General features: G+C 44.4%; 1 protein-coding gene across 4 annotated transcripts in view; it reads left to right on the forward strand.

Moving 5' to 3' along the window:
- The window catches only part of Mipep (mitochondrial intermediate peptidase), a 105,977-nt gene that overhangs the window by 79,362 nt on the left and 1,271 nt on the right, over positions 1-25,344 (forward strand). For 2 of the 4 annotated variants that reach the window (XM_028785860.1, XM_028785861.1), the window contains exons 17-19: positions 3,291-3,412; positions 6,430-6,503; positions 24,701-24,917. In XM_028785860.1, coding sequence (XP_028641693.1) covers positions 3,291-3,412; positions 6,430-6,503; positions 24,701-24,917 — 413 coding nt within the window. The remainder of the gene's footprint in view (positions 1-3,290; positions 3,413-6,429; positions 6,504-24,700; positions 24,918-25,344) is intronic. The other 2 variants (XM_028785859.1, XM_028785862.1) reach the window with 2 other exon arrangements.

The raw sequence follows: 25,344 nt of genomic DNA on the forward strand, positions 1-25,344 counted from the left end.
GGGGGGGGGGGCGGGATAGAGAGTTTCTGGAGGGGAAACCAGGAAAGGGGATAACATTTGAAATGTAAATAAATAAAATATCCAATAAAAAAAACCTCTGAGGAAAGGTGAGAACTATGCTCTTCAATAAATACCTCTTAGGAAGATTTAAAGGAGAAATGATGCCTCATTCCTGAGCCCTGCAGCCTCACTCTAGAGAGAATAAGGTTGAAAGAGAAATGGAAACGAGCCTGGTATGAGGTTGAATTAGCAGGAATCTGGTAATTGTGTTCAAACAGCAGTGTAATTGCAGGGCTTCCCATGAGCTTATGGACCTCAGATGAAAGGTGGCAGGCAGGCGGGATTTCTTATTGTGCCTTGAGGTAAAGGAAGGGCTTAGAACCAAACCCAAGGCTGTAATTAGAGAGCAGAGAGGCAATAAGGCTGCACTCCACACTGCAAGGCTATCCTCTTACACCTGATGTCTTTCCTGTTCTGAACGTTCTCACTTTCATTGGGCTGTTTCTATGGACTCACCTGTGAGTTGAAACTAAGGAACCTAGACATTTCTCAGCTCAATCAGGCTGCTGTTGAAGTATGTCTGCCCTCTGAGCTAGAAAAATATTGGCAGGAATCTACACTGTGCACCTGCCCCCCACCCCAACCCCAGCCATGACCGTGAAGCTAGTTTTGCAGGTCACCAGGAAGACAAAAGACAAAACCCCTTGGCCCCTGTGCTGCTAGTTCTGTGAGATGCAGGAATGGATATCCTGATGAATATCCTCACTGAAGCAGCAAGCCATATTCTGCCAAGTCTCATCAGACCACAGCCAAGTTACTCTCCAAGAAAATTCCAGGTGTAGATTCAGATTCTAACACACCATAAAAGAATGCAGACCTCCACCAATACCCTCAAATAAGGCAGACTAGGCAGAGCTATATGTAGATTTCAATGAATTCCAGAGGACCACCCTTTTGACTAAAAATGTAGCTAGTCAGAGTTGTACTGAAATTTGACCACAGGTGACCCTGAGCTACTTAGCTTTCTTTTAAAACCCGCTGTGGGAGGCTGGAAAGATGGCATGTCAGGAAAGTACTTGCTGCCTGAGTGTATGAACTCACACCTACATGAGAAGCTTGTTGAGCAGTCATGTCTGTTACCCACTGGTGGGGAGGTAAAGACAGGAGGCTCCAGTAGTCTATCTAGCCTACTTGGTGAGCTCTAGGGTAGTGAGAGACCCTGTCTCAAAAACTAAGGTGGCAAGCAACTGCAGAAGACACATGTACATGCGCACACACCTCCTACTTTGTCTAAACAAGGCCTGTCGTCAAGTTTACCCCATCTGCCTCCCTGTCACAAGGGGCTTAGGTGGCAAGAGGTTGAGGGGCTGAGTTTCTATGCCTTTCCCAGCAGTAGTGTGGCCTTCCATCGGCCTCTGGCAGCCTTGCTTCATGGACTACACCTGTGCCTGGAGGAACAAGTGTCTTGTGCTAGGTAGAGGGCAAGTCTGATCACTGACAGAACCCAGGATGGCACCAAGTGCACGTGTACTTTGAGTGCTGGTCTGGAGGCATCAGAGTCTTGTTCTGACTGGCTTTGTGCCTTATGGTGGGGGTGTTGCTCTCACAGATGGTTCCACAGGACACTCTGCTAGGGAGACACTAGACAAGACCCTCTCCCGCACAGTGTCTACCTTCTTTCTTTCTTTTTTGTTTTTTTAAAGATTTATTTCATGTATGCGAGTACACTGTTGCTGTCTTCAGACACACCAGAAGAGGTCATCGGATCCCATTACAGATGGTTGTGAGCCACCATGTGGTTGCTGGGAATTGAACTCAGGACCTCTAGAAGAGCAGTCAGTGCTCTTAACCACTGAGCCATCTCTCCAACCCGTCTACCTTATTTCTAATCATATCCTTTTGTAAAAAGGAGAATGGACATTGAAAGTTATTGTATACCTTTGCCAAGGTGGCCCAGTAGCCCAAGCTGGATGGGATACTTCTGTATACCTTCCTGTGACAGCACCTGTCCACTCCAGGCAGAGTAATTACCTCAAAAGATATAATAGTGTAACTAGTACATGACCTTGACTTTAAAATTGTGAGCTATGAATGGGATCAGAGTGTCCTCAGGCTTACCATAGTTCTGTGATGAAGAGACCATCCTTTCCAACAGCTTGATTTCTTTATGCATTAACTAGGATTTGCTTATCTAGTTCATAGCATGCTACAAAGTTGCAGGAATTACAGTTTATTTACACTTTATTTCCCAGGGAATATAAGACTTGTTAAAGAATTATTCTACAAAAAAAATTTTTAAAAAAGAATTATTCTACAAGGAAAAAAGGCTTTTTTTAAAAAAAGTATTTTAGGTCAGATAAAATATATGCTTGAAGGTGTAAAATTGTGTCAGAAAGCCAGGTGTTAGTGGTGTACACCTTTAAACCTAGCACTGGAGAAGCAGAGGCAGGTGAATCTTTTGAGTTTGAGGACAGCCTGGTCTACAGAGTGAGTTCCAGGACCACCAGGGATACACAGAGAAGCCCTGTCTCAAAACACAAACAAACAATATTGTATCAGAAAACTGAAACCCTAAGTGTCCTCTTGGATAAGGTCAGAAATGCTGTCCAGGGAGCTTATGCCTGCCCCTGCCCCTGCCCCTGCCCCTGCCCCTGCCCCTGCCCCTGCCCCACCCTGACAGTGGGCGTGCTTTCCGTGGTATTGGTAGGAAAAGAAGTCTCCAGTAGGTTTGCTGTTCTTTCTTAAAGTAACTTCTCATCTGTCCTTAGAGCAGACGCCCACAGGAACTCCCTTCAGATGCCCATGACTGGGCTGGCCCTGCGTCTCTGGTGCTGTTCCTGTTGCTCCTGTCTGGTTGTCCCCCACATCCTTCTGTCATGCACATCTTACAGAGACAAACATGTTCTTACAGAGAACCCAGGTTTAATCCCAGTACCTACATGGTGGTTCACAACCTTCTGTAACTCCAACTCCAGAGGATCCAACATCCTCTTCCAACCTCTGTGGGCATCAGGCATGAATGTGGTGCAGGTCCACGCAGGCAAAACATCCACACATAAAACTAAATATAACCACATCGTGAGGTATTGACTTGTCATTTCATTCAGACACAATTAAGGGGACACAAGTGAGCCCACACATTGTCTACAGATATGACAATGTTGTGAGTGACATGACTCTTTGAGGTGGGGTTTAAATTGAGACATTGAGCTTTGTATATCTATCTGCAGCACTGTTTCCTTCCTCTTGGATGCTATTCTCAGCTCCTGTGCTGGTTTCTGTTTTGGCAGGCCTGGCAGCTGAGGTTCAGCCACCTCGTGGGATATGGTGCCAAGTATTACTCATACCTGATGTCCAGAGCTGTGGCATCCATGGTCTGGAAGGAGTGCTTCCTACAGGATCCTTTTAACAGGTAACGAGAGTAGGATGGGGTAGATTCATGAAACATCCCTTTCTCAATCCATAAGATACAACACACACACACAGACATATGTACACACGGATATACACACAACATCCAATGTCAGTTGCTTAGACTTTGGGGGGGGGTTCAGGGTGGGCACTGTGATCAATCTTTTACTAGGCCTTTCTTGACAATGAACCCTTCTGCCTCCTGGTGTGACCATGAATGTTCCCTCATTGTGCAGCTTTGAAGTCTTCTGTGGGACTTCCCTGGTATTCTCAGGTGTAGAGGAACGCCTGTATGAGGGCTCTCAGCATCTGCACAGAGCAGTCCTGCACTGTCTTCTGTGCAGCCCCTGTGGTTCCTGGTGCTTTCCCAAGGCTTTCTTGACAAAGCCTAGGCAGCTGGAGTTTCAGGCCTAAGGACACCCTTATTCCTCTCTCCTGCCCACCATAGGACTTTGTTTGTTTGTTTGTTTCCCTCACCGGAAGCATTGATCTACCTCCATTAACACCCAGTTTGTTTCTGGAAATGGACCTTATTCCTGCTTGAATGCCTTATTTCTCTGGGGAAGTTGTCATACAGAAAATGGGCAGTCCTGAGGAGGGGTGCTGCTCTTCTGTTCACCTTGACTTAGATCTTCCCTGATAGCCGTGCACTGCCCCTTGAGCAGCACAGGCAGCTGCAGTATGCTGCCCCACACCACTCCCTGGTGTCTGGCGTCTGCTGGGCCCCATGATGCCTTACCCCATGTGTCCTTCATCAGGATGACCAGTGGTTCTAGTACTGACTATGTTGATAGAATGTCATGACTTTCTGTACCACTCTCAGAAGCCACAGTATCAGTAGATTAGCACCAAATGTGCCCTTGTCAGAATATCAAGTCCACTCCTGCCCAGAACATGGCCAAACCTGGCCATAGAGCACACAGGTGAGCGCTAGTGGCCTGTCTTCTGGCCAGAGGTAAAAAGGAATGGAGTGTCTTCTGCTTTGCCTCAGCTTGAGTCCCTCCCCGTGTCCTCATGGGACCTTGTAACAGTAGGAGCCCAGAGGATCTGTGCCTCTGGCTTTGGCATTCCTTAGAAGGAGCTTCCTTTGAAAGCAAACCAGTAATTACAACCTGATGTCATAGCCGCTAAGAGCACTTTATCTCCTCACCACCCAAGTGAGATATCCTTGACAGCTCTCAGGCATCCAGGAGATGGTTATCCTCTGCAACTTTACCTGTTAACACAGCCTGTCGGCTACAGGTAGCCTTCCAGCAGCTGGACAGAGCTGGGGAATTGGGGGGCAGTGGCAGCAGATGGAAAAGAGAATCCTCTGGGCCCCCCACTATACCCCCTTTCCCCACACACACACACACTCCATCTACAACCTAGTTTCCTAGGTTTCCTAGCCTTTCCTAGTTTCACAGATCCGGATAACCTCAGAAGTTAATAATCACATTCAAGTCCAGAAACTTTTCAGCTTGGATCTGACGTCATAGGACTTTTTACTGTTTTTCACAGCTTGGTACCCACATTTTATTTTGTCTCCTGCCCTTTGCATACTGCAGACACTTGGTCTGCTTTTCAGACTAATAATTTCCAAAGGGTCTACAGCCAAACTTGACTACAGTAAATCAGCTTCAGGGATGGTAGCTCTTTACTGAAGATTTCTATAAAATGGACAAAATATCATCTTGTTTGAAAGAACTATACTTTACTAGAAAACCACATGCTAATAAAAACATATCTCCAAATATTTCTCTGTTGGTTACATGTGAATTCTTGCCTAGACATGTAGCTGCTATACTTTTATGATCATGTAAAGTTAGCTTATAAAAGTACTCTCTGGACTAGGAAATTCCTAAACTCTGTCAAAGAGACCTCTTTTCTTTCTCTTGTTGTGTTTGGTTTGGTACAGGCTGCCTTGGAACTTATGACGCTCCCTCCTCAGCCTCCAGAGTTAGGATTACAGGTCTTCACTAAAGCATTTTCTAACCAAGAGCCAGTCTCTGGCACTCAAGACTCCAGAAGAGAAGCATACCAGGGGAGGCCACAGGGAAGGGCTTTGATTTGGGGAAGGATGCTATATCCCATGACCAGAAGGAGGGACACATCTCCTATTTCCCACACCCAGGCCATAGATTGGCCAAAGCCTCTTTACACCTTGTTCTGAGAACGCCCTGCCTCTCTATGAGTTTCCTACTGCCTTAGTGTTCATGACACTCAGGAGACAGAGACAAGCAGATCTTTTTGAGTTCGAGTCCAGCCTAGTCTATAGAGTGAGTTCCAGGACAGACAGGGCTACACAGAGAAACTTGTCTCAAAAAAAATATATAATTTATTTTATATATAATGCTTACTTTATCTTATGTATATTATACATAAAAAGCTGTCGAAGTCTGGGTCCCCAGCACCCAGACAAAAAGCCAGATGCAGTGTCATAGACCTGCCGTCCCAACACCAGGAAGATGTACATGGCACCTCCCTAGAGCTCACTAGCCAGGCAGCCTAGCTGAATCAGGGAGCACTAGAGTCAGTGAGAAATGCTCCAAAAATAAGTGAAGAGTGGTTGAGGAAGTCGCCTGATGCTGACCTCTGATCCCCATGTGCATGCACACGTACTTGCACATCCACCCCCATGCGCATGTACCTCATGAACATACACACTCACACACTCACGCACACACAAGAGTCCAAATAGAGACAGAATTACCTGTTACACATACCAAAAAATAGTCAAGAGTTAGTGGAATGAAAATAACATCAAAATGTATTCAGTTCAGGGCTGAGTGTGTAGCTCAGTGGTAGAACACTCATCCTAGCATAGTCAAAGCCTGGTTTCAGTGGCCAGCATCACACCAAGAACAGTACCCAATCTCATTAAAGTGTGTAGTTGGTTGTGTTAAAAATCCTATGTTTTACATAAAGTATAAAAACACTAAATGCCTTGTTTTTCAGTGTAAGATAGCCCCAGAGTTTAAGACATACAGATGGAGCCACATTGTTTGAGCAGTGTGGATAACAGATTCTCTTCTCTAGGGCCGCCGGAGAGCGCTACCGCAGAGAGATGTTAGCCCATGGTGGTGGCAAGGAGCCCATGCTCATGATTCAAGGTAAAGTCCAGCCCTTGCTGACACCTCTTCTAGGACTTAAGGGTTTGTTTTTCATTGTTATGGGTTATGTGGTGTGGTGTTAGCTTTCAGAATGTTGGTAACACTCTAACAGAAAAGAGCTTACCAGAAGTCACAGGAAATGTGCCTTTAAGCTCCAAACAGGTCACAGTGGGAAGTTTGTTTTTAATCTGGGTTTTTCTGTTGTTGTTTTAGTCTAAAGAATTCATACATTTATTCTCTTTTTGTTGTTGTTGGTCTGAGAAACTCAAAGCTTTAGGTTAGAGATTTGGTCTGGTGAATAATTAGAACCTAATTAAAGCACCTTTTTACTGTTGAAAAGATTTTCACGAGCAGCTTGGAACAGATAAAGGCAGACCAGACCGAGAGGGTTCCACGAGGGGGAGTTTATTTAGGGTGGAGGGAAGAGAGCGAGAGGAGAGAGAGCAGAGAAGAAAAGAGAAGTAGAGGAGTAGAGGCCAGCCATGACCACGTGGAGAGAGGGGGAAGGGAAGGGGGGAAGGGAGAGGGGAGCCTGCAGGCATGGGGCCAAGGGGGCAAGAGAGGAGCAAGAGAGAGAGAAGGGGGCAAGCAGCCCCTTTTATAGTGGGCAGGCCTACTGTTGCCAGGTAACCGTGGAGGTGGAGTTTAGACAGAATACTAACAACAGTATCAATTTTTTTGCTTTCCTTTATACTTGACAAGTGTTAATTTATGGAAATCCTAATTGTAGACAGAAGTGACTATCATGGGTTTTCATGGAATATTCTCACAAATATTTATAGGAAGATGTGCTTTTAATAGATACTCTTAAGATATTGATATTTATAATTATAGCTAACTAAGCCTTTTGACTGTAAATGAAATTGCCCTAGGAAATTATTCCCAGAATTGGGGATATACTGTTTCATTGTGGCAATTGAGTTCTGGTAGTTCTAAAGTGTCTTCTCTCCTCTTTCTGTTGAATGCGAGGCCATATCCTTGCCTTTGATTCTTCCTGTGTTCATCAGTTGTATCAGTAGTACTGAGTGCCTGGCCTCCTTGTAAGCTCTGGGGCAGAGGAGTGACAGGTGCTAAGGCAGACCCTGCTCCTGTGAGTTTGCATTTTTTGATCAGCCTGTCTGGGTTGGTTGGATAGTTGAGGTGCTCGTCTAGGCTACCTTTACTTGATGCCTGATAGCATTATGGTATTGTACATCAGTGAACAACTCCAGATTTTCTGCTTTTAGTGAAGAACTTATGCTAATCTTGCCTCAGTGTCCTCCTTGCTCCCCCCAGGGAGCAAGTGCCCTTCTTGGTCTTTGCTACATCTGGAATTGTTTCTGTTGACATTTCCCTCATAATAGGGTTTGCCTCTGTTGACCTGACTGGTCTGACTTTTAAACCGAAGCAGGCTCGTCCTTCAGCTTTCTGAATAGCTGGAATGTAGGCATGTACCACCACATGCCTGGCTAAAACTGTTTTAAAGGGTTCTCACATGGTAGTTAATCTAACCTCCTTAATAATCTTTTGAGGCAGGAACTGATATTATCTGCATTTTATGGATGAGAAAGGAGGCCAAGTCCCTGCTCCTATTGGGGGCAGTGAATAGAAGAAAGAGTCAGAATTCAAACCTGGAACTTCAGCAAAGACCAAACTTTTCAGGAGCCTGAGAAACAGGCTGCAGGCAGAAGGGAAATTAATTGGCTCTGATGTTAGACAATAGGTTACATACTGGTAGCATATGGTCCTGTGCAGACAGCCTCGGTCAGTGGAGAAGCCGCTTGCTCAGGGGGATAGATTGTGTTGCTTGTGATATCTCTGCTTTCCTGGGCTCTAATTGCTGTCCTCATTTCACGCTGTTCAGCAGAAATCAAAATTTCCTTCTGTTCATGGTTCTCTTGACTGCTCTGGTTTTTCACTCTACCTCTGACCATACTACAGCTTCCTTGTACAAATTCTGTGCTTTATCTGAAATCTAAAAATCATTATTTTTTTACACTCAAATTCCTATTCTCTTGAAAGGAAAAAAAGTCCACAGCGTGGGCTACAGCTACAACATTTGCTCGTACAATATTTTAATATTTCTCTTCATGTTTTTCCTTTAGATACTACTGTTGTTTCATGAGACTTACTGTATGAATATGTGGTCGCAGAGAGGTCACAACATTTGAGCCAAGACCCACAATGGCATTGCACTTTCTTTTATGCTCCCAGCCTGCACCTGAAACCAGGATGTCATGTCCTGGGCTTAGCTGGGAGAGTTGCGGAGCTTTGTGATAGACAAGCAAAGCACCTTATGGAGGCCACCTTCTTTCTCCCACCCAGCTCTTGTCCCACCCGCCTCGAAGAATGCAGTGGGCAGAGGGCCAGAGTCCAAGTGGGAGGTGCTTTACTATCAGTTCAGGATTGACAGACAAGCTTTGCATGGAACAAGACTGTAAAGCAGATGGACAGGTCAGGGGTTTAAATGAAACTGGTTTGAACTCTCAGTAGCAGGGTTATGCTGCCTAAGATAAGCTCAGATAAGTGTTAAAACTCAAAAGCTTTTTGGGCCAGGTATGGGGTGAGGGTGGAGTTTCTAGGTACCCACAGAGTCTGAGTACTTTTGCCTGAGATAAAACATGAAGATACGGTATTTTCTTTCACAGTGATAGTCTCTGAGATCCATACTGGAATGTTTGCTTAAGTTGTACCGTGTTAGGCATGAACCAGAGTCCACTTATTTTATTTTATTTTTTTTTACTATTTTAGAATGTGAATAGTTTTCTAAAAAGATACAGTTTTCTAAAAAGATAAAGCATCCCGAGCTGGTGAGTATCTGGCCAGTGGTATTCTGTCCTTCCTGGGAAACCCAACTGTTTCTTAGCAGCAAGAGGAGTAGTCATGAATGTTGGAGATAGGGACTGTGTCCCAGCAGTTTGTGGGTGAAAGAGGAGCCCTCATGCAAGCCATTCCTCCCTAAGAGTTTGTCCTGGGCTTGTGTTCTCTGAGCCCTTGATGAGTTTTTGGGTTTAGATACTACTTCATTTTCCATAGTTTTTACTCATTACTAAAAAGTCATCATGCCAGGAGCTTGTCACTGTGTCACCTCCCTTAGTTCCCTGTAACAAGGGTCTCTGTTTCTATAAAGAACCGTAGCCAACCAATGTCCACAGCCTTCCACTGATTCCTGGCTTGCAGGAATTCTGACCCAAGATTGATCTGCAGATCGCAGGGTGTGACATGAGCCTGGAGGGCTCCTGTTTGCCTAGTCTGTGTTGTCTGTTTTTCTCGTATTGCAACTGGAGCGTTCCTATTGCCATTCAAAGACCCATCTGGCCCTCATCTGCTGGACTCATCTGAGCACCTTCTGCTCTGTGAAAGTCTCCCACTTCCTCACCATGCAGAGCAGCAGTGAGTGACCATAGCTACCCTAGCGGAAGGACTTTGGCCAGAGCCCTTGGCCCCTTCAAACCTGTGCTCCGACCATGGCCCCTCTACAGACAAGCTCAGCTTTATTTTGGTGTCTCCATGGCCAGGAGCAGTTTGCAAAGTGATGGCTGACAGTTCTAAAGATCAGATAAGAAGAAAATAGGAGATAAATGACTCAATTTTCTGGAAACAAACTCCCTTCCTAAGTGACTCACAGAAAAGGTCTAGAACGCCCTCGAGGCCTGACCTTAAAAGATTAAGATCATTTACTACTTAGCATTTCTGCAAATCTTTATGGGGCGAAACGTATTCACCTTGCCATAATTATTCTGAATCATCTCTTGTGGCTCTGTAGATATTATTTATGTGCACAAAAACAAACCAAAGGATTACGGCTTACCAAAGGTCACCCCAAGGAGATTAATAAAAGCAATCAACTCAGATACTTGCTCTTCTTTAAAAGCCTTCGTAGGAGCAGGCATGGAAGACTCCTGGCACCCAGACACTGGGTCACACCATCTAACGAAACATAGATTCACATCATTCACACCATCTGGGTAGAGGTCACACCGTCTACCCAGACTTGGATTCAACCAGACACAGGTTTACACCATCCATGCAGACATGGGTTTATACCATCCTCCTTGAAATAGAACCAGGACCCTTGAGGGAAATGACTGGCTGATTCTAGGTCTAGAGCAGGGAAGACTTTGGAAATGATCCAGGAGCATCTTTTGGTGCCACAAAATGAGTGTAACCAAAAGCACACTGAGGAGTGGCAAGTGTGTCACTGGCAGTGAGCATGCTGACAGAGCTCCCAGCTGACAGTGGCCAAAAACCAGGAATCTGAGCACCTAGATCAGTAGCACCATGCTGAGATGAAATCTGGAGCCTCAAATATGTATCTGTGTGTCCACACTAGTCAAAAACCAGCTCAACATCCAGGTAAACTGAGAAAGATAGCAAGGCCATGGTATCTGCAACTGGGGTCAGTGCTGATAGCAGATGGCCAATACTGATAGTGCTGGTGAGAGCAAAACTTAGTTATCTGGGATCCACAGTGCCTGGCAAAAAACTCTGGCAAGTGAGAAAGAAAAGGATAGAAAGGAAGTCACACACACACACACACACACACCCGGTGGGCCCAAACCATCAGTTTCATTCATTTTCACAGGTGCATATCCACACTTATGTACACATATACCTACATACATATGTACATACAGACTATATAAATATATATACACACATATACATATTACAGACACATATATAAACATTTGGTGGATGAAGCAAAGGCTGAACAGCCATGCCTTATTTTTAGTTTCAGCCTTTTTATAGCTTCTTAGACAAAAGTTCTTTATAAAATTACCTCACAGATAAAATGTTACACAAAAGGGAGTTACAGATAGTAAGTTCAAAGCAGTGTTTTATTCTATAAGATCATTGTAAGTTCAAGCAACAGTCTCATAGTGCACACCTGTGGCTTCATCCTTGGACCTGACCTAGAATGAATGTTTTTCCTTGATCACAAATCTGTCTCAAGTCTATTTCTCTTCTTAGTGTAACTTATGAAGGCTCATTGTATTTCTTATAATGTAGCCTTTGCTTACTATTCTATGAGGAGGAGGCGCATTCTATTCTTGATTCTAACTTTATTATATCTTTGTGGCAAAACAACTAAAACCATTCCCTTAAACTTTTTTCTTAAAATTATTTGAATCAAATCAGGAGTTCTATAAAGTCATCAATTCATCTAAACAGCATTATTATATGAAAGTACATCTTCATATAATAATCTGCAGGAAACCTGCCCAATAGTGTGGGCTGCTGCTCAGGAATGATTAGGCTATGTAACAGTGGCAGGAAAGGCATATCAGCTGCAAGAAGCAATCCTGGGATGATGTCTCTGGGGTCCTTGTCTCACCAAGCATACCCACGACAGCCATGCAAAACAGTGGGCCATCTCCAGAAAACTCTCTTGCTTGCCATAGTCTTTCCTACATGGCTCATGCCACACACTGACACAAACATTGAAAGCAGTGAGTGGACAGAGCAGATAGATTTCCTTCCCATGGAGAAGAATTCTCATCAAGTATGTAGCTTCTCTCTCAGTAAATGCCATCCACCCCTCCCCTAGCTTTGGTCTGTGTGGTGTGAACCCACTCATGTCCCCCACCCCCCCCCAAAAAAATACTGTGGAAGAGAAGCAGGTGGAATCTTTCTTATAAGCTTGGCAGATGGCATCTCATCCAGCTGGTGAGGAATGACTGGCAGTGACAAGTTGTAAGGCTCCTGTGACCCTGTGAGGAGAGGTGCACTGCCCCTATGATCTTCTGTCCTCAATCCAGTCATCAGTAGAGCAGATAACTGAAACTGTGAAATCCTTTTTGCCTCATGTCTTAGCAGCACTCTCAAAGCTGTTAAGGTTTGGATAAAGAGGGGCAGAGGAGCCTGCAGAGTCAAGGCCAGTGCAGGGCACTCCGGGTGGGACTCAGGACAGAAAAGGGCACTAGATTATAAACTCAGGTCTGAAGTGATGGGAACAAGGCACACATTTCATCAGCCACACTGTATTGGCTGTTTAGCTGTAACCAATAAGTCATCACAGCACAGGATTCTGACCACCAGGGAACTGGCTAGCCCTGAACCACATGGGGACTCTGCACGTTACTGGATTTGAGTAAATATTGATGGCCTGCTTGTAATTACACTGAGGCCGTGATATGGGGCCATGTTTTTGCTTCCTGGCATCCATTCCTGCTGTGACAGTGTCTTAGTTAGGGTTGTACTGCTGTGAACAGACACCATGACCAAGGCAACTCTTATAAGGACAACATTTAATTGGGGCTGGCTTACAGGTTCAGAGGTTCAGTCCATTGTCATCAAAGTGGGAGCATGGCAGTAACCAGGCAGGCACGCTACAAGAGGAATTCTACATCTTCATCTGAAGACATCTAGGCGAAGTCTGGCTTCCAGGCAGCTAGGACGAGAGTCTTAAAGCCCACACCCACAGTGACACACTTTCTCCAACAAGGCCACACCTCCTAATAGTGTCACTCCCTGGGCCAAGCATATTGATACCATCACAGACTGTGGGGGGAGGGAGGTGTAAAGGGGAGGGGATGTAAAGGCACATAGGTGACATTAGAGTAATGTGATACAAATGCAGCTAGGAAGAAGAGACGTCAGGTTGTCCGGGGCTCTGCAGACTCTGCAGGGGCTTCAGGCATTTGTTTAAGGACTCTGAGGAGCCACAGACAGTGTTGAAGGCCAACTCACTTCTGATAGGTTCCCTTGCTGTCAAAAACAGATGCCTACGCAGAGGGCCGTGGTAAAGGCTAAGTTAAATAACCCTTTGGCTGTTGTCACACTTACGGGTGCCAGGAGAATAGGCATTTGGAGGGCAAGAAACAAACTGAAAAATATTCATGAAATGTTCTCAGCGTGTCCTGGGGTTTGGCATTGTGTGGCTTTGCTGCTGGTGTAGTGTGTACAAAACAAACATGACAACAGCCAAGGAGCTATAGGGTCTGGCTGTCACAGAGGTCAGCTGATGCCAAGGTCGGAAAGCCATTACTCAATACCAGCTTGATTGCTTTTCCCTGTTGTCAAAATATAGATGTGGATATTTAGGAAACACATTTTATATGTTCTTTAACACGGAAAATTAGTAGTTATTATTTCCAGTTTTTAAAACATGCAGTTAACTTTTAATCATGCAGCCTGATAAATCCCCAAATATTGGCATCGTGGCAGGAAGCTGGCAGGCTCAGTAGGCACATGCTGCCTTTGCATGGTTACTATTCTGAAGTTTATTTTTTAATGTCTGTTTGCTTTTTAATTTTTTAATCAAGTGGAATTTTCAAGAAGAGATAAGCATTAGCATATGACGAGTTCTGCCTGTCTGAGCCAGCATCTGTGCCCCTGGGGATGGAGGCAGATGCCAGAACATGCTCAGAGGCCCAGTGCCTGGGCTCCTGAGTACCTGCCCTGGAGTGTAAGTGACTTAGGAAACCCCCGCACATAGGCAGATTAAACATGAAGAGGTAAGATGTTTAGTGACAGTGGTTTTGTTTCTTACCTAGGTTTTAATGTGCAGTTTAAGTTGGCCTGGAGGTTAGTCCTTCTACCTCCTGAGTACTGGGGATGCAGGTGTCTGTTGCCATGCCTGGCTAGGATAAGGTGCTTTTTAAAAATTCTATCATATCAAGTAAAACTGATATTAGATATTAATCACTCTGATGATCTATGTTGTTCAGAAGTTTGCGTAGACTCTCTGGCACTTCTTTCTGTAGTGAGAGAGGACTCCTATCTCTGAACCACCTTTTTACAGGAATGAACCACCTGTTTACTCTGACTTGATGTTGGTGTCTCTCAGTTCACCAGATTGGTTTATCACCCTCCGTAAAGTCTGAGTTCTAAACTGACCTCATGCTCTTGAGGGTATCTACAGCCCTATCCTATGGCTCAGTGAGATCATCGCCTCCAGTAGGGATTTGGTAAATATATGACTTTAAGGTTGAAATATGAAATGTCTCCCGCAGGCTTTTGTTTGTATGCTTTGTCCCTGATTGGTGGTGCTGTTTGTGGAGCGGCAGGAAGCAGGTCACAGAGGGTGGTTCCTTGGGAGGATTCCACAGACTCTGGCTTGTTTGTTCCTATTTTCTGGTACCATGTAGTCAACAGCTCTCCACCACCCTCTCCTGCCATTGTGATGTCCTGCCAAAGTACAAGGGGCTAAGCAATCACAAACTGAACCTGGGAAACTGACACCGATGAGGGGGAGCCACCTTTCCAAGGTGTTACCATCTGTTTGAAGTTGCTGTAAGTGTTAACAAATGTTGCTTTTGTTTGTTTTGTAAGTGCCCCTTCTGATGTTTGTTTTCTGTAAACAAGAAAGATCTGTTGGGGCCATTTGACTCTCTTAAGTAGCAGGTGTTGGATTCTCCTCAGCTGCCCTGCTGCCTAAAGCAAAAAACAAAAACAAAACAAAAACAAACAAACAACAACAACAACAAAAAACCCTATCAGTCAAACTGCCAACCAGTCTGCCCTGACATGAGCAACAGCCATGAACAGTCCACAGACAAATTTGAGAAAACTTTGCTGAAGATCACAGCCAGATGCCCTAGCTTTGAAGACAGGCTGTTTTAAAAGTTTGTACAAGCTATCCATGTTGCTGTCAAAGACCCTGATGGATTCTAGATAGCCCTTTTCCACCTAGGCTAGAGGGGGAGCTCCTCAGTAACAACTAAGTATTCTGCCTTCCTCACATCCTCCCTCACATCCTCCAAGTATGTGCTAGCATGAGGCTTACTGCTTTCAAGTTTTCTGAACTCTAGCTGGCTGGTTCAACTCAGCTATTCTGGCTCAAACTCCTCTCCAAGCTGACTGATTCACTCTGGCTTCTCTCTTGACCTCTGACTGAATTGTTCTGCTTGTGTTCTAATCTTCTGGCTCCTTCTCATTCTCTGGCTTATTCTGTTGTCTCTCTGAAACCAGTCTCTCTATAACTGTCCTGGTAAAACTCCCCCCCCCCCCCGCTCTCTTAAATAGCCTGTCATTCCTATCCTCAAGAGAGGTGGGAATATTCTATTCTGTCAAATCTTTTGTCTGCCGCTCAATTAGACATCATTTTCAAACATAGGTGCTTCCTTCTGTAAACTAATCTTACCTTCATTGTTTGGAGTTAAAGGTATATACTAAGAGCCTGTCTTTATTCCAGCCAGAGAAATTAAACATATGTGCTAAGGGCTGGGCCACACCACAGCTGGAATCAGGATGTTCCCGTAAACAACACAATCTCAGGGTTCACAGAATGATCAAATATTCTCCAGCAGCATACAGTCAGTGGCACTTGGTTTGCCTTGACTTCAAGAAGGCACCTTTCTACTGCCTTCTTGAAGTGACACCCTCATTCCTGTCTTCTTCAGCTCATTTGTCACTTCTGATTTTTAGTAGTTTCTGCTTCCTTTGATAGTTCTTCTGATTTATAGTAAGCTGTCATATTTTATTTGATATTAAATTTGCTCAAGCCCTTCTCTTTGTGTAATGTTTCAGAAGAGTGTCTGGAGTTTAGCTTCATTTCAGAACTGAGATATCCCCAGTTAAGTTTCTGGTGAGCAAATTCAACCAGAAACCAATGTTCTATTTTTTTTTCCATTATGTCCTCTGTAAAGAATGTAAGTGCTAGACATTATGATATACATCTTTAATCTCAGCACTCAAGAGGCTAAGACAGAAGTATTGCAGAGTCAAGGCCAGCCTGGACTACATACTGAAATTCTCTCTCAGAAATTTATGGATAGAGTTGGCTAGATGGCTCAAGTGGGTAAAGACACTTGCCGTGTAGACCTGGTGACCTGAGTTCAAAGCCTTGAGCCCACCTAAAGGTAGAAAGAAAGAACCAACTTCACATAGCTATACTGTGACCTCAAAGTGTGTGCCATGGTATACCCTCACACATACACAATAAAAGTAAACACAGTGCTTAAAACATGTTTAAATGTGTGTCTGCATTTTCAAAATAGCACATAGATAATATATTTCCATGGTTTGATTAGTTAATGGGAATATCATAAAATGTTAACAGTAGTTTGCACATATGATATTCTTTGTATGTATGCGCATGTATATAACATGTTTGTGAGTGTGTAAAAGTACATGAGGGTACGCATGGGAGGGGCTCGCAGAGGCCATTTTCAGATGTCTTGCTTGGTGCTGAGGATACACCAGCAGAACACTGGGGACACCAGCAGAACACTGGGACACTCACCTACAACGAAGTTAGCAGTTAGAGTAGATGTTAGCCAGAGAAATGGAACTGAGCGTCCGGAGGGCTGACTCAGCCGTTAAGAGCAAATCCTTTCCTTGCAGAGAACCTAAATGTGACTCCCAGCACTCATGACAAGCAGCCCCCAACTGCCTGTAATTCCAGCACAGGGACTCTAGCACCGCTGGCCTCCTCGGGCACCTGAACTCACACACATACACACAGATCCATGGACATACACATAATTAAAAGTAATTCTTTAAAAAATAATTGAAGCTACCGTGCGCTAGCCATCTCCTGTTGGAAATGTTGCCAGAGAGCATCAAAATGGAAAAATGTCCTTTGGCAATCAGCACAGTCTTCTGTATATGAGTCTCTCAAGAGTCTAATAGGAAACTGTTCTGGATTAACATTAATGATAAGGAATTTAGATTGTGAAATTGGCATGATGCACACACATTTCACACTAACATGAAATTTCCATAAAAATAATACAGACTCCTGTATATTGATTTTTCTAAGAATTAATGCTCTCTGTTGGATCTTAGCAAATGGCCTGACTTTATGTTTTAGAGTTTAATGTATAGGAGAGAGTTACAAATGTAGCAAGGGTGACGAGAACCGCATAGCAATAACTACAGCTAAAAGCTTGTGTTCAGGGTCTCTGAGTTGCCAAGTGCTGTGTGCGTTGCATTCCTTGTTTAATCCTTTGAGCAGCCCAGGGTGCTTAGTAACTCACTTACATGAGTTTACCTGGTAGCAGAGACAGAACTTGAATTTCAACTGGGGCACTGACTCACCTCCCGTGGGCTGATAATTCCTTCAGCGTCTTTTTCAGGATATACCAGGCAGTCCTTGCCTTGGAAGTCACTGCCTGTGTTTCTGCTGCTGTTTTATTTTTTCCCTCATTCCTTTGTAATTTTTGGTGATTGAATTGCATCATCAGAAATACACTGATGCTAAAGAAGTTGGTGCTGCCGAGCTGTCCGAGTCTCTCAGAGAGATCAGCCTGCAAACTGGTACACCAGCTACAAAAGATACAGCCCTCTTGCCTTTCCAACAGGGAAGTGGCCTTAGAGTAAGATCAGAACTGCCAATTATGAATGCAAGACACAGTTCTTAAAGATGTTCATTGGCAGGAACCTCCTTTTCTTGAACAGCCTTAACCAGGAGTAAGTGAAGCCATGTGTCAGGACACCAGATCTAGAACTGGGAACACTAGGATTATGACACAGTTTCAGTAATAAAGGCAGATGGCATAATAGCCAAGTAAATAGAACCCTTCATTTTTCCTTATTCACCTTATTCACCCAACATCGCCTCAGAAATAGCCGAGGGCTGTGTGAGAGGAAGAAATGAAATGAAAGGAGCACCTGCATTCTCAAGGCTGAGGCCTCGGTTTTTTTCTTGTCACGGGTGCTGAGTTTTTTAAGAGGGTGTGGTGTGTCTTTATTTAATGTGTGGGCATGTTGGCCTCGGGAAGACACTGAGCTACAAAAGGCAAAATGTTTTGTAATCCAGAAGTGTAATTGTGAGTCGAATTATTCTATCTGATGATGAAATGAGACCCACCTAGTGTGCACAGAGTACACATGAGGGCTGTGCTTGCTGGCCTGCTTAAGCCAGTTCAGAGGCTGGCTCCACTTGAGCACAGTTAGGAGAGGCAGCCTGTTTGAACAGCCACAGATGCTAATGCAGCTTAGGGAGCAGCAGAGCCTTCAGTTCCAAGGAAGGGAGGAACTTGACTTGCTGGCAGTTTACTTGCCAGAGACAGTCTGGTTTCCTCAGGAGCTGATGGGAGATAGTGGGATCCACCCTCAGCCATAGGTGTGGGTAGCCTCTGCCTTGTAGCAAGGAAGAACTTCAAAGTAGGGTAGGTGAGCCACACAGTTGCCTGGGGCTTGGGAGAGACAGACTTGGAATGGGAATTCCAATCTCATAAAAGTCGCTAAACATCTTTCAGGCGTCAGGCAGCCTTTGTAGCTATCGTTCCCAATTGGTCTGAACTGAGTTTGGCACATATAATTATTTTGGCATAAAAAAAAAATAGCCATTAACTACTACAGAGGATTTTTAGAATTAGTCATGGTGTTGAGGCTGGGTTTCAGACCTCCTTGTGAATTCCTGAGTCTCTTTAAGGTAATCTGCTTCTCTGTAGAAGCCGGTTAGCATTCTAACCCAGACCACCACATCCGATGACCCACACGCTGCACTGGAGCGCTTTTGATCTCTTCTGTTTCAGCTGTGGTGGAGTAGACACAATATAAAATCTCTGTGTGTGATTTTGTGGGGTAGGGTGCACACATGAGCAGGAGCCAGAGGCCATTAGTAGCAATCTTCCTCACTCTATTCATCTCATTGTTTGAGACAGGGTCTCTTGATAAACCTGAGGGTTTTTTTGTTGTTGTTGTTGTTGTTTTTTGTTTTTGTTTTTGTTTTTTTTCGAGACAGGGTTTCTCTGTATAGCCCTGGCTGTCCTGGAACTCACTCTGTAGACCAGGCTGGCCTCAAACTCAGAAATCCGCCTGCCTCTGCCTCTCAAGTGCTGGGATTAAAGGTGTGTGCCACCACTGCCTGGCAAGACATTTTGAGTTTTGTTTTTGTTTTTGTTTTTGTTTTTCATGATAAACCTGAAACTCAGCAATTCAGAAAGGGAGTCACTGTCTCTGCTCCAGGCTTTACTGTGCGTGCCGAGGATCTGAACTTGTGTCCTCATGCATGTGCCACCTGAGCCATCTGTGACCTACCGTTTTAGCCAGTTCAGTATTCTGTTCAAAAGGATTTGCATTTCCAAGATTGTCTAATTGTCCCCAGGGTCTGTTTACAGAACTTTTCATCACTCCAGTAATGTGTTTTTAAGAAACCTTAATATAGCTATATCGGGTCAGCAATTGGGGTGATTTTAGTAACACCTTCGTTTGTTTGCTTGCTTTATTAAGCACTAGCTATCTCTCTCTCTCTTTTTTTTAAAGCAGACGGCAAGAAGCAGGAAAAAGTAAAATAGGCAATGATTCATGAGCTGGATAATTAGCTTGTGATCGTAAGGTTTGCGGTAATAACCTAAATGCTTAATCACAGAGCAGTGTCCTGAAATTCAGCTTGTCCAAAAATAATGAGCAGTCTCATCCATCAACTCCTGAACTGGGAAGCAGGTTTTCAGACCCCTGAGGCTGAGGGTTACTGTCACCAGTTACTAAGCATTTGCCTGCACTAAACACGATCTTATTTAACCTGTGTAACAGTCTAGTGAGGTAGGTGACCGTAAGCCAGTTTCACAAACATTGCAGCTCTTAAACCCCAGCAGTTCTACCTTTCCTCAGGTTGCTCCTAGCAGGATGGAGGCTTAGGGACATCAGGTGCCTGGTCCAGAGACCCTCATCCAGTTCATCATCCAAGGCTTTCTCGATGTTCACCTACTGTCAGAATACATTGCTTAGAGACTTCCAAAGTCTATTTAGGAAAGAATTTTTTTTCTCTCTCTGCTCTCCTCTTTCATATGCTTCAAAAGAAAATACCTAAGTCAGAAGGGGAGAATCAGACTGACATCCTAAGTTACAGAATGCCACGTGATGCCAGAGAAGTCCTGTTCAACCCCACATTCACATCTGCACGGCACCTCTATAGTTACAAGGCAGCTCCTGTGTTGAGTTGATAACTGGCCTGCTGGCCTGGGAGCCAAATAGGTCTTTTCCTTTTGGAGCTTGAGGCTCCGATCAGTCTCCCAGATTGTCCCGAACAGTTCATATTGGAACTGGTCTGATGGAATTTAATCCGCTGAGGCTGAAGTGCTTCTTCAGCTATGAGTCGTAAGGGTGCAGTGGGCTATTTGTCCTGGAGGGCTTGTCCCAAACACTGGCTCTCCTGATTTATCAGACCATCTTCTGCCTGTCTTCCACATACAGAGCTCCAAGGCCTTCTGTCTCCTGGGAATTCACATCCACCCACTCCCACAAACACTCCAGCACCTGCAAAGCCCACAAACAGAAAATGTCCCTGCCCTGGCTTTATATGCAAAGAACCAGTTTTAGGAGGACCCATGTCTATGGAGACAACCCCATCCCATGTTTTCCTGAACTAAGCCTGGCCATTTCCCACTACTCTCTGGCCACTATCTCTCTGCCTTCCCAGATTGATACCAGTGAGATTGGTCTCAATTTTTTTTGTTTTTGTTTTTGTTTTTTTTGTTTGTTTGTTTTTCAAGACAGGGTTTTTCTTTATAGCCCGGGCTGTCCTGGAACTCACTCTGTAGACCAGGCTGGCCTTGAACTCAGAAATCCACCTGTCTCTGCCTCCCAAGTGCTAGGATTAAAGGCATGCGCCACCACCGCCCGGCTGGTCTCAATTTTTTAAACCCACTATTTCTATGAGACAGAATCTCGGAATTTTTATGTATAATGTCTTCCTAAGAAATTCTAGGTGATTTATTTGTTAGTCTTTAGTTCACACTGGGTTCTCTGGCATCGATATCAAAAATGAATGAACAAGTATATAGAAAACCCCTTACAAAGTTTCTCTTTATAGTTTCTTCATTGATCTTCCTTTGTCTTTCACTGAACTTTTATCAAACACAACCACACATTTATTTTATTGGACATCTTTGTTTGGTGTTGAACAATCTATGAACTAGATTCAAAGGGGGAGATGTAACGCTTTAACTTCTCTTTCAAGGCTTAAACAAATTCTAATGTTTTTAATTGCTGGTAATCCCCTGCATTCTCTAACCCATACACAAACCATTTCACCCCGGGCACTTAGTAAAGGAGCCAGGCAGGGTTCTGTCTCTGCAGGGCCGGCTGGTTTAGAAGCATACACATGCCAACGGCCAGGCAGCTGCTTTCAGCCATGTTTGCAAGTAGCATCATTAGCTGTGCACCCAGATGGGCACTCCAGGGCCTAAAGAGTGCAGGCACAACCAGGTTGGTGTTTTAAAGATCTGGCTAGATCTTACTCTAACTGTTTGTCTTGAGTACAGTCGTGGGCATGCGCTTGTGCTTGGACATACACTCTCTACTTTGTCCTGGAGGGAATAAGGACTTTGCTCAGTGAGGTACAGTTGCATATATAAATAGCTTCTATGCAAGGACTTGCCACAGATACACGAGGCCACCCAGAAAATACCCAGGAGCTCAGAACTATTAGGTGCTTTTCCTCCTTGAGTACGTAGAACACAGACACAGCCACAAACTTGCCCTGATGGGAAGAGGCCTTGGGTGGAGGACTGAGTGTCTGTTCCAGTCTCCCGAGTGTCTCAGTCACACACTGCCTGGGCAGGACCATTTGGGCCATTACAGGCTGCTCCTTAGCCAACACAAACCAGTTTTTTCTGACTCTGTCTCCTTTGAAATAGTCACAGTTGACTGTTCCTAATACGCTTCTGGAGCAGCAGTGTGGTTGCCCAGCCCTCCTGGGCCTTCTGGCTGGGAACAATGGGTTTGTTGGTATGTGCAACATCAAGACTGGATAGGTGCCCAGGATTTCTCCACACAGCTAGGTTTCATCACATAAAGGATGCTGATAATCTAAACACGGCTCTCTTAGGATGGATATTATATCACAAAATCAAAGAACATGAAAACTGTATCCTAGTGCCTAAAGAACATGTGTTATAGACTCAGACTCCCGGGGTTCAAGAAAACTGCCATGAGAACTGGATGGCCCCTTCGATTGAGAGATCCATCTCTGTGGTAATTCTTGAAACCATACACACAGTAAAAGCAGACTCAGCAAGTCCCATTAATATATATTTGTGCATAAAGATATGCATGTATGTGAATAACAAGTGAAATCAAAACAAAAGAGGCTAACAACTTAAGAGTTGGGGGGGGGCAAGGGAGAGGTTTAAGGGAGGGTAACTGATAGGAGTTAGGGGAGGTAAAGAGGGAGGGGCTCACTGCAATTCCATTTTGATTAAAAACAAAATACAAAGGGCTGGAGGGATGGCTCAGCAGTTAAAAGCACTGATTGCTCTTCTGGAGGTTAAGAGTTCAATTCCCAGCAACCACATGGTGGCTCACAACCATCTGTAATGGGATCTGATGTCCTCTTCTGGTGTGTCTGAAGACAACTACAGTGTACTCATATACATATAATAAATAATTCTTTAAAAAATGAGTAATAAAATACATTTTAAAAAACAAGCCAGGAGGTTAATGTTCTTGCCGCCGTGCTTGGCACTCAGTGCACACTCCATTTTGAATGGCCGTTTCCTAGCCATCCCATTGGTCCCAGTCTGCATCAGCTGGGTCTGTACCCCTGTGAGCCATCTCTGCCTCCACTCTTTCCAGCCCAGTGTTAGCAGTCACTTAGAGAAAAGCACATGGTGCACTTTGGAAACCTGCCTGCATCAGCAGTCAATTCTAGAATCCATTTAGTGTTATAAATCATTTAGTTAGACCCAAAATAATTGTTCTGTGTTTCAAGATTGTTAAGCAAGTTCCTAGAAGTAGACCAGCGAGGCTCCGGGTGTTCTGCCTTAGACTGTCCTTTTTGTTGACCAGTTTGCCTCTCACATAAAATGAGAAAAGTAAGTTAAAATATTCTTTCTTAATGGCTCCTTGGCTATTGCTTGACCCTTGAAGTTAGGCAGGTTCATGAGACTTAAAGTCCCAGTTTTCTTTTGTAAACTGATAGGCACAGTGTGTGTCTGAAGGCACTTTCACCTTATTTTTTTGCCATTGGCATTTTCCTCTTCTCATCTGTGAACACAGAACAGTCCTTACTTGTTTGCATCCGCACCCCCGATGATGATTTCCACAGAGACTTGTGTTGGGTCTCCCAAGAAACTACAGAGATAAATTAGGACTTGAAGACGAAGGGAATATTTTTGACAACTGTTTTTTTCAAAGCCAATAGGTACTGTTTTAGTTTGTTTTCCCTTGCGATGATGAAACACTGAACAAAAACAGCATGGGGAAGAAAGTTTATTCCCCCTCAGACTGCAGACCTTCATGAAGGGAAGTCAGGGCAGAAATGACAGGCAGGAACCCAGAAGCAGGACCTGAAGCAGAGACTGTAGAGGAAAGGAGCTTACCGATCTGTTGTTTGTCTGGTTCATGTTCATCTACGTTTCTTATACCTCCCAGGTGTGACACTGTTCACAGTGGTCTGGGCTTTCCCACATCAATCATTAATTAAGAAAGTGCTACACACACACACATACACAGAGAGAGAGAGAGAGAGAGAGAGAGAGAGAGAGAGAGAGAGAGAGACAGACAGACAGACAGACAGACAGACAGACTGACTCTGACTCTCCTACAGGCCTGTCTGATGGTGGCATTTTTAACAGTTAAAGTTTTTCTCTTCCCAGATGGCTCTCACTTGTGTTGATTAAAAACTAACCAGAACCGATAAATATAAGAGCCAACTTTGGTTTTTCTCATTTGTGAAACTGTCTAAACCACTGGGTTTGTCTTTAATTCTGTATGTAAAGTCAGGTCATGCTGATACTTGTAAAGCACTTTGGTTGTTCTCTTTGGTCTTTGATTGGCGCTGCTGTGTACCCAGAGGCTACTCTTCCTGATCCTCCAAGTCCCAGGTTCTTCCTTCCTGTGCTTTCATCTTCAACAGTCACATGACAGACAAAATCACCAAACCATTTAGCTTCACAAGATTTTTTGAAGAAAACCCAAGATATTTGTATTTCTCTCTGATCGCCACAGTCACTGTTTAAGGCACAGGGCTGGTGTGGAGCGGGCAGTTGGCACAGGTTATGTACTGAGTGAGTATCTCTGTCCAAGGATGAGGCCAGGTCACACTTATGCTGGCAGGTTATTGAGTTGAAGTGAACCACTTCAAAGACACAGGATGGTCACACTTACCCGTGTAGGTTGGCTCTGAATAAATGGTTTCACCCTCTGACGGTTACAGTCGTTTAATTAGAAACTAGCAGCCATGTAATTATAGAAATGTTTCGGATATTAAAAGAAAATTGTGTAATAATTGATTGAAAACCATACTTAATGATTTTCTAACAAATGGGCCCTACATCAAGAAACCTGGAACCAAGGAAGGCTCTTTCCTGCTGTCCAATCAGATGGAGTCTGCTTGTGGCACCACCCGCATCCGTGCAGTACAGAAGATGCTACTGAAGTGGCCTTAGAGACCAGGATGCCTGCACTAACAGCACAGCGGCACAAGCAGAGCGCCTGTTTTCATCCGTGCAAGTTATTTTACTGTAAAGAAGAAAAGGGTGCTTTAAGTTGTACAAGTAAAGGCATCACAGTGCAATTTTCTATTCCTGTTTTCTCAAGGTGGGGCTACTAAAATCTGAACTGGAAAGAGTAGAAACACTTTATTTAATCTGTACCTCAAAGTGAAAATACCATCATTGTTCTCAGCCTCGCCAGCCTAGTTAGTAGTCTCCGTGTATTGGGAGCAGTTTTTACTTACCTGTGTCTCATGCAATGCGCAGCGCCTGCGGGTGACTGCATTCCTGTCTATAGACTTTGAACCATCCCTGTGATCCCAGGTCTCTTCTCACTGCTGACTACAGCCAGGCATCACTGTGTGACTGGTCTCTGCTGCTCTTGTTCCTCCTGTGCCCAGATGGGCTTCCCATCTGGTCCCCTGCCGCTATACTTCAGAGCCTCAGATTTTCCTTCTGAGACCTCTTCCAGCCTCACCCTGTATCCTGGACAAATTAATGCTTTCCAGTATTGTGCTTCTCCTCTAAAAGGC

This window comes from Grammomys surdaster, unplaced genomic scaffold (assembly GCF_004785775.1).
Source record: "Grammomys surdaster isolate TR1022 unplaced genomic scaffold, NIH_TR_1.0 125357, whole genome shotgun sequence".
Taxonomy (NCBI): Eukaryota; Metazoa; Chordata; class Mammalia; order Rodentia; family Muridae; genus Grammomys; species Grammomys surdaster.